The sequence below is a fragment of the Hyposmocoma kahamanoa genome, unplaced genomic scaffold (genome assembly GCF_003589595.1).
Source record: "Hyposmocoma kahamanoa isolate Upper Pololo Valley unplaced genomic scaffold, ASM358959v1 192, whole genome shotgun sequence".
Taxonomy (NCBI): domain Eukaryota; kingdom Metazoa; phylum Arthropoda; class Insecta; order Lepidoptera; family Cosmopterigidae; genus Hyposmocoma; species Hyposmocoma kahamanoa.
Genome location: NW_020653719.1, coordinates 10,574,477 through 10,584,371, shown reverse-complemented (window position 1 = coordinate 10,584,371; position 9,895 = coordinate 10,574,477). Strand labels below are relative to the sequence as shown.

At 39.2% G+C, this 9,895-nt stretch overlaps 1 protein-coding gene across 4 annotated transcripts in view; it reads left to right on the top strand.

The window, feature by feature from the left end:
- LOC113226629 (uncharacterized protein CG45076-like) overlaps positions 1 to 7,171 on the top strand; it is a 24,438-nt gene extending 17,267 nt beyond the window's left edge. The window contains exons 3-11 of one of the 4 annotated variants that reach the window (XM_026459338.1): positions 1,393 to 1,587; positions 2,110 to 2,220; positions 2,519 to 2,631; positions 3,660 to 3,796; positions 3,990 to 4,151; positions 5,412 to 5,613; positions 5,732 to 6,197; positions 6,279 to 6,379; positions 6,560 to 7,114. In XM_026459338.1, coding sequence (XP_026315123.1) covers positions 1,393 to 1,587; positions 2,110 to 2,220; positions 2,519 to 2,631; positions 3,660 to 3,796; positions 3,990 to 4,151; positions 5,412 to 5,613; positions 5,732 to 6,197; positions 6,279 to 6,379; positions 6,560 to 6,692 — 1,620 coding nt within the window. In that variant the 3' untranslated portion in view covers positions 6,693 to 7,114. Of the gene's footprint in view, positions 1 to 1,392; positions 1,588 to 2,109; positions 2,221 to 2,518; positions 2,632 to 3,659; positions 3,797 to 3,989; positions 4,152 to 5,411; positions 5,614 to 5,731; positions 6,198 to 6,278; positions 6,380 to 6,559 lie in introns of all 4 variants that reach the window. The other 3 variants (XM_026459339.1, XM_026459341.1, XM_026459340.1) reach the window with 3 other exon arrangements.
- The last annotated feature ends 2,724 nt before the right edge of the window (positions 7,172 to 9,895 follow it).

The window sequence follows — 9,895 nt, the reverse complement described above, 5'->3', positions numbered from 1 at the left end:
TACTTTTTAGCGCGGACCCGACGTCCATATAATTGTAAGTCAATGGTGATGACGATTACTTTTACGGGACATATTAGAGAACCGCAATATAATTAAATTAAGTAGACTCGTTCACAAAGAAATGACGAATTAGCGTTTTCCGTTCCCTTTTCCGTCACCATACTCAAAAATGTGAAATCGGCCTTAAAAAAGCTTTATAACCAGGCAAAAGCGTTACTTCTGCTCGGACCGCCCGCGCCCGCGCTGTCAAAGTCTTTTTCGGTCTTATTACATTGAGCATAAAAATTTTTTTGATCAGCATCATGCGATTGCGTGAGAAAAGTTAGTGACTCCCATTGACTTACAAATAAATGGACGACGGGTCTAATACAAAAACCACGAAAAAAATGTCCCAAGTCAACCTATTCGAAATTTAAATTGTTATGTCATCGCAGTATCGCGCTGTCCGTAGAACAAATGAAGACTAAAGCGGAGTGTCGCGCTCTGTATACGATTTTAGCGCCTTACAAGTGCGGACACTTTTTAGCGCGGACCCGACGTCCATATAATTTTATTGTAAGTCAATGGTGACTCCTCAAATCAAGTCCTCAAATTCTTTCAAATATCGCCTCAAACGGACACAATCATGAACTCATGACATTTCATGATTACGCTGTCATTTATTGATCTATCGCTTTCCTTGCATGCATCACTTCAATATCAAAAACAAAAAGGACATGTTGCGCTTCAACTTGAGCTTTGACAACAATTTGCTTACGCCAAATATAGAGCAAAAAAGTTTTATTTATTTTGGTGTGCCAATTGATAAAATACACTATTTATTAAGATTTTTTTCACTATATACTGTGAGAGCTTTGTAAAAAAATAGCTATTAAGGTCTCCAACAGACGAAAGCACTAGATCCTCGTCCAATTGTACGTGCACTGGATCAGGAGGTCTCTACTCTCGTCCTCCGTGCGACATCTGTCCGAAACACAGAAATCTATTAAGATTTCTGTGGTCCGAAACAAATTAGATACTGTCAAATAAGTGATAGGTACTCGACTAAAAGAAAAGATAATGTCCAGCTATATATAAAGCTTCATTCGCATCATGCGGCTGTCAATTTGGTCGAGTAGGTATTACTATTTTATAACTAATTGTTTCGGACGGAGAACGAGAGGTCCGACATCAGGGGATCTAATCCCTAGACCAAATTTTTTCTGTCGCTGTGTGTAGCATTCTGCAATTCCTACTGCATTAATTGTGTAAATGCAGCGACATATTTCAGGAACAGCATTTGTTATAAAGCGCGGCTTTTTTCTGAGCGATATAATCGATCTGGATCCTTTCGTCTGTGACTTTACAGTTCACAATTTTTCCAAGTTTTACATACTTCTTCCAATGTTGCAGGCGGAACTTATCTACCGTCCGACCGCTCGCACGGTTACCCGACTCGTCACGTACCCGGAGGCACCACACCACATCGTGAGAGTACGCGTGCGTCCATCCGTAATCGTACGCGAGTTGGATCGCATTGCGTACAGAACACGTCCTACGCTCACTTCATCAGCCGTCGAAGACTTTTATCGTTCTGAAGCCACTAAGGTAAGATAATAACTTCCTGCATAAAGTTACAACTGCGAAGTGTGCTAAGGGAAGTATTAACAAATCCTTCTCAAGTAGGTACGTGATCGATATTAAGATCCTCGACAGTCCATGAATAAATGGTAACGGCTCAAGAAAGTTATTAAGTCCTAATCAATCGAATGTAAGGTCTTGGTCACTTCAAAATGCCGATGATAACAGCCTTTTATTATAGGAGATCTGGAGAAGCATTATAAAATCTGCTGACAGCTCCTGAGCTGTTCATATACGAGCTTGTCGCGAATGAAATAATTGATAAGAAAATGCATGAACACTAACGTGGACTAGGATTAAGTGAGATAAAGTAAGAAACAAAGATACCGGTAGAAACAAGTTATGTAATCCTATCACAGGGGCGAAGGTCGTGATGATAAATACATATCTATAATTAAAAATTTGTTAGCTTTTATGACAAATGCCGCTTCTTATACAGAACCTCTATTTCTACAGCCATCTTGTATTTTACCTCTTTTTGCCAAATAGGTACATAGATTTAGACCCAAAGCAGCGACCCCAAAGTCAATCCTCCCGGCGTGGAATTGCCCACACTGTCCCAAGGGCTCGTACTACGTCGATATGGTTCAATGGATGCTCGTGAGCAAGAGTCCACATTAAGTTCATACATTGAACACAATACCTCCATCTATATTGTAACTAAGGACGTATATTTCCATCGCGACGGTTACTTTTCATTATACTTAACTACAACATTCAAAACTTTAATAGTCAAAGGTATTTACCGGCAACTGCATAGTATTTTAGTTAACATTGATCCTAATTTGTCATTGCAATTGTTTGTGTTGTCTCCGTAACAGCAATAAGTCGTATTTTCATACCTGTATACGTGCTGTGTTAGGATATCATATCTTAATATATTTCTGGCAATTTCCAGGCGTTTGAAGATGAAACTCGTCGTATACGCGCCGACACCGCCGCTCTAATCCAGCGAGCACGTTCTGTGGTGCCTCGCGCCAAATCTGTGCTGCCTCTCGATACCATATATTCGTAAGTTCGCTTCTATCTTTGAAATATATATAACGGGATGTCTTTTTCATCCCTATCTCATGAATTGGATCTCACACCCATATCAGCGTGTAGCTATGCCTCATCTTGCGAAGGAAAAGAAAATTATTCTCGCACCTGCTATTTATTCTTGAGTCGGCTGACAATGTATTCAAGCCCGTGAATTTGAAACAATTTATAAGTAACATAATCTGTTGAAACAACAAGATTCTATTTTCGCCAAAATAAACACATGCTTAGTAATCTATTATTCTCCTACATGTCTTTTGTGTACGCGTCCAAATTGCTCCGAATCGTCATGTCGTCGAGATCGAATTAAAACACCTTCGTCGAGCAGCATTGAAATTGCTGCAGCAGATATATCCGACACTACGTACTACCTGCTAGGTCAAGTTTTTCTAAGGTTGATGTAACCAAACAAAAATAGCTCATTGATGAGATGAGGCTATCACCATTTGGCACTGACATTGACTGCCTACAATCAGTCGCGCATCATTTGGCAATGATGTACTTACACCATGTAATTTTTAAGAGACAGATTTTTTACCACGTAGCTCAAGACTGCCAAAGTCCTAATTAACAAAATGATGTGCGGCCCCTAAACGATTGGTGGAAACATTTTCAGCGTAGGCGTAGATTTCACAGCCAAATTTTGTACTCGAGCATTTTCACGTCCCGTATGCTATCGTACTGGCGCGGATTTAATTATAGACCAGTTAAATGCCAGCTGATGTTTGCTGGCTAGTACTCCAGTAAAATGTTTTATGGTTTATTTTCAAATGGGATATGCTTAATGTGTTTATTACGGGCGAAAACGGTTGTATCATCCGGTACACGATCATAAAGAGTGGCTTTCCTGCGTCTTCTTATGTTACACTGGTAACACTAGAAATAATAACAGAAGTTTTGAGAACTGAGAATATTTGCGACGCTGCCAAGATGGTTTTGCGCGTAACGACGAAGAAACTTCGGGGAAGTTTTTCTTTTCTGATTGATAATTTCTTCCACAGTTATAGTTATGGTGAACCAGTGCCATACCGCTTCAGCAATGACGCATATGTGGCCAAGTTGTTGGTACCACTGCGCACCGTCGCTGATACCATCAAGAGCATGTCTTACTACAGCGAACCTGCTAAGAAGTTCACCGGTAATATTACACCTCATTTGACACAACAGCACTGACTATACAGTTACATACACCTATATTATAGGGTCTTCTGATTGGACAAACCCTATTGAATGTCTTATACATATTTTCTAACAACGTTTTGTGCTCCTTGTCCGTTTGCCGACCAACTAACAGTTAACAGTGCTCCCGTGTAACCGAGGTGTTGTCACAGGACGTGGCCACCTCGCTTGCGTGCACTACACCGGTAACAAAGCCTTCTCCAATCGTCGGCCTCTCTACAAGGAGCTCAGCATCAGGGACGACGTCAACCTGCTCTCGTTTTACGCGAAGAACCGGCTCGCGGCCGCTGGACTGGCCGTCGAGAAGGTCACAGGTATCTCAAACAGTCGCATTGCTAGTTCGCTGCTCTTCGCTTAATTTCTTTAAATGGAACACTTAAATGAAGCTATATTTTTCAGCTCTGATGGCGTCAGAGTGTTAAATTGGGAGTATATAAATTCCGTGTCTAACCCTGTGTGTGGTGTCTCTTGCAGCGGGCGACGCGCAGGAACAGCCGACGGCGGCGCAGTGCGCGTAGCCGCCCGGCCCCGCAACGCGACGCGGCGCGGGCGTCGCGATGATCGGACCAAGTCCGGCTCCGGCGCCCGCGCCGCGTTCGCCCTTCGCTCTATGATCTCGGTATAACGCTCGAACTAACCCAGATCATCTATTTTTTTATTCATTTTTAAAAGTATTGTTACATTATGCATTACGACCCAACGAACGACTTTTATTAATATCTTTAGTATTCTAGTCATTGATGTGATAGCGCGAATGCGCAGGAGCATTATCTGTGACCGAGACGTCTCGTTTTCACTTAACCAGAACTGATTTTACTTAACAAAATAAAGAATTTTTACTGAACATTAGTTGTTTTAATGTGCATGTTAGTTGACCCCTTCACACCTATCATGCTTCGAAGATCCAGGCTTCAATTAATGCTTCGCTTTCTTAACTAAAATGTATTAACATACTTTTATTAATGCTTCTAAAATACAATTGATAACAATAGATACGAAAACAGTAACTAAAGTACTTAATAAGCAGGTGGTACAGTTTGTAAGTAGGTGTCGAATAGGTACACATCAGCTCGCAACGCCAGGCTCCAAGGTGTGTGCTGTATATCGATAAAATTCATTCACATGTAATGGAGAACATGCATTCCATTACCAAGCATGATGCCAGCAGCACAAAGATCATGCCGCTACAGCGACCGATCACGTAGGCTTTGCCGTTGGCTTCAGTGCTGTGGTCTAACAGCTTATCGAAGCGGTGTGCTGCAAAGCTTGTATTATCCATATCGCGCCATTGGAGAGTTATTTGGAAATGAGCAGCTGATTAATGACGAAAATTGTACGTATACCTAAGGACATGTGTATTTAGCACTCGGAACAACGCTGACCTTAATCGTCAGAAATTCGAATTCGTAATCGTAACCGTTCACCCACTGACCTCACTCTCATTTAATCCTTCAAATGGGATAACTAGCATTCAAATCATAGAACCATTCATTGTTAACAAACAAAGATTCAGCTGATCATTTCCCCAATGGTGTGTATTGGGGACTATCGTAACATATGGGCCGGTGGTGCAGTGGCATTGCTGCCATGGAGGCCTAGCCGCAAGTTCCAGCCGCCACAATTGATGGAAGACCCCAGCGAAGAACTTAAGGCGGCCAAAGCAGAGAGGGCGGCAAGATTCAATGCGACCACTACTGCGCCTGTCCTGACTCCATCTGTGGACTTGGCTGAGATCAAGAGGAAGAGGCAAGAGGAAATGCGCGCTGTCGAAGAAAAGTAAGTAGACACTGATAAAATTTAAAATAAAGCATTTGAGGTTCCCCTTTATTCATGTTCATCTTGTCGAAATAACAAAAGACACACTGAAGAACAGAGAAACTGTATTATTTTTCAGAGCACTCAAAGAAGAGGCTAAGAAAGAAGCAGAACGCAGGGCTCAAGCCGATCGTGAGGCTGCGGAAAAGAAGAGGGCGGAAGAGGAAGCTCGCAAAGCTGAAGAAGCAAAACGTAAGGCTGAGGAAGAGGCAAAAAGAGCTGAAGAAGCCCGGTTGGCTGAAGAAGCCCGTTTGGCTGAAGAAGCTCGCTTAGCCGAAGAAGAGAAGAAGGCTAAAGAGGCTCAGTTAGCAGAAGAAGCCAGACTGGCTGAGGAAAAACGCATAGCTGAAGAAGAAGCCAAAAAAGCAGAAGAAGCTAGGCTCGCGGAAGAAGCTAGGCTGGCAGAAGAAGCTCGATTGGCTGAGGAGGCTAGACTAGCGGAAGAGGAGAGGCAGGCTGAACAGAGGAGACAAGAAGAGCTCGCACGGTTGGAAGAACTTGAAAAGCAGGCACAGGAAGAACGTGAAGCTGAACTTGCACGACAGGTTAGTTAAATTTTGTATACTGTGCATATTTGTAAGTTCTAAGTAATCTCAATCTTAAATTTTGTTCCGTTCATATTTCAGGCCGCGGAATTGGCTGAAATTGCAAGACAAGAATCAGAATTGGCCGCTGCCCGTCTCGAAGAGTTATCCAGGAGCGAATCCGCCGCTGAAGTTGAATCTAAGTAACTTCCATTACCTACCATCGATATTAACAAATTAAGTTTGTCAGAGACTACAAAACTGGTGCCGCAGATGGGTTGAAAAAATATTTTCGAGTTCGACTAAACTGTGGATTTCCTTGTTTATATTGAGTGAGCAATATTTTATAACTTCAAGTGATTAAATCTTTGTTTCTATTTCAGCGAGGCACCTGCAGAGGAACCCCAACCCATTGTAGAAGAGCCTGAGACACCAGAAGCGCCATCAGACGACGTACCCGCGGGAGATGCCAGCGAAGATGAAAAAGCAGAACCAGACGTCACAGACGAAGAATAAGCAAAAATATAAATATTGTGAACATGGGACACACTTTTCTAGTTACTCATATGCATTTGTGGTCTAAAGAGTTATTACAACTGCGCTAAACGTCTTTCATGTATTGTTTGTAAACTTGATGTTGTGATAAGATAAAATTTTCTACTATACATTTTTTGATGTGCCTGTTCCTCGAAGTTGGTTCAGCATAAATATAAATTGCAAAATATTTTCCTTGGCCCAAAATTATATATTTAATAAATTTAATTATACATTATACATCTAAAATATATTCTAAAATACAAGAGTTAATAAATTAAAATTGTGGATGCAATTGGACTGCTAAGACAAACTGCAAGTTACAAGTGAATTTCATTAGGCTATATTTATAAAAGGACGACAACTTTTCAACGACAACGTTCATGTTCAAGAAAACATCAAGTGGAACTTTAATTGAATGATGTAATTAGCTAAGGTGGTTTACATTTAATTGTTATACTGACTCCAAGCAGTTCCTTTCTCTCACATAATAAGATTATGTGGTACTGAAAGCATGGGCCAATTATTGTCATCTATTTATAAAAAAATATTTGTTATTTATACTACCACCGTTAACATAAAACATACAAAACTAAAATTTCAATGTTCTAGCTGTAAGTGTTTTATAATGTTATATTTTGTTAAATTTTAACAATAAAAGACAAATTAACAAACTTTCATAAAAGCCCTTGGTGACCTCTGGAAAAGTTGTTGTGCACTAAAGCATCTTTGTTTTCCACATAGAGAGTTGAAAACTAACAATGCTTGTTTTGGTAATTCATCTTCAAAGCCTAACCATTTTGTGGTTTAGATGGTATAAAATAATTGGTAATATACAGGTTGTGTTTTGTGGATTCTTAAATGCATGTAAGATTTTTAGATTTGATCTTGTAATTCTATGAAATAATTTACATCTTGGAACAGTTATGGTTCAGAGACAACCTAACAAATTTTATTCATGTATTTCAGTTTTCTATTCTGATAACAAAACTGCATTTGTATGCAACAACTGTTACAAAGGCAGCAACCTTTATTTTCCAAACCGTTTACTTTCCCATATTCTCGTTGAAGTGATGAGTAAGAATAGTGTTTTGTAGGGCCCCTGTTATTTTGTATATCAACATAGTTATAGACAATCATATCAAAATTGGCAAAGCAGAATAAATAAATAAAAAAACTAATAGTCAAATGATCTCCTTTCTCACAAAATTTTGATGGAAAAGTTATTTACATTGCTCGATTAAAAATTTCATATTTATGTTGTGATATTATAATTCACATTCAACAAAACTAAGTACAGGGTGCTAAAATGGCGTGTTTACATAGGGTTGACAGTCGCTTTTGCAAGACTACTTTGATTTGTCGAAGGAGGCGCAGTCAATTCATTATTTACAAATTGAGTGCCACAGTTTCGCCAAGCAAATTGGTCTGATGAAGGTGGTGCAATTGAAGTTCTGTTCACACCGAAATAACCAAGTCATTACAAAAACAAGTTTACACACAGAGACCACAAATCATTTGACGTTCAATAAACTGCTCCAGTACGTAAATTCTTCAGCTTCCGACATGTGCAATGTGTGAGACATGACTGCCCATACGTCGATACTTGGTGATGTTGACCATTCCTTGCAGAAGGCGAGCAACAGTCTGTACACCTAGTCGGCTCGATCGACTTAGGGAGTAAATTATGGTCATAAAATTACTGTGTTTACACTGGGTAGGTTGCTATCTTCATCAGGCAAGCAAAGACGACCTATGGACCTATTGCAAATGCGCCACAAGGGACAATCTGTCTAAGTATTGCCAACTGAGGTTAAAATGAAAAGGTGAAAGGATAAAGATTACAAATATAAGTTGAGAGAATCAAACATTGTAAAAGAAATAAAATTGCCTATATCAAATCTGAAATTCTAGGTATATTTTTGATATTATATACAAAATGGCTAGTATACCAGTAAAACATTGGAAAGAAATGAAATAAAAACCTTAAAATTAAAAACAAACCTATATTAAATTTTAAACATAAAATTGGTATTTAACATTGCAGTTAATATTATAACTCCATTTTTACCATATTTTCTGTTGTTTTATTCACTTCTTCCTTCGTTACATTTTGTTTTAGCTTCCTCTGAGATGGTTTTAATTCAGTTTTTGGGCTGGAAGTATCAAGTTTCGGATTCTTGTTTATTTCCACGAATTCTTTGTCTATGTCTTGAACTTTTTGCTTTATCTGTAAGACAAAGAAATCTACTATATATTCTAGTAGCAGTAGAGCTCCTTGTGAAAGAGCTCGTCCAGGGAAGTACTGCCACCTTACCTATTTCTGCCGCCAAGCAGTAATGGTCACATTACTGTGTTCCGGTTGTGAAGGGTAAGGGTGCTGGTGAAATTACAGGCACATGAGACTTGTCAACTTATGTCTCAGGGTGACGGGCGCAGTGGCAGTGCCCCCAAGATCTTTGTAATTTAAAGCTCTTGGTGGCACTGCAACTGTTATGGGCAGGCGTGTAGCTTACCATCAGGCACACGACTTGTTCGTCCCGTTACTTAATGTCATAAAAAAAAAAAAAAAATCTACATTAAAAATTTTAAAAACACTAGTGAATAATTGCTTTAGTTTCTTGTCAAGTTTTCAATAAATATTGACAAGTTAAACTCACATTTTTCAAACCCAAATTGACGGCTTTTGCTTTAGTTTTCTTTAAACTTTTAGCTCCAGCAACTTTGAATACATTTGCTTTGGCTCCCTTTTTATTATTTTTACCCATTTTGTATAACTTCGTCCATACAAATTGAAATTTGCACTTAAAATTCACAAACACGTGCAAAAATTCATTTTGGCAATGAGATAGGTATACAAGTCACTGATTTGATGATTGAGCAGCCCTAAAATAAAATGTTTTTCTTTTATACTTTTTAGAGTTGCCAGGTTGCACTAGTTGATTAGATTCGACTCGGAGTTTACTCACGTTGGCGTTGTAATTAAAGAATTGTTTTTGCATTCCAAATATTATTTTATATGATAAACGTAGATTTATAACATGAGTATTGTCACGACAGTTTTATGCCTACATGAATATTTATAACAAAATTGACTGAATTTAATCAAATTGAATCATTTTTAGCATTCTCAACTCAACTCTATAAACGTCATTCATTTGACTTTCAGAACAGATCAGCTGAGG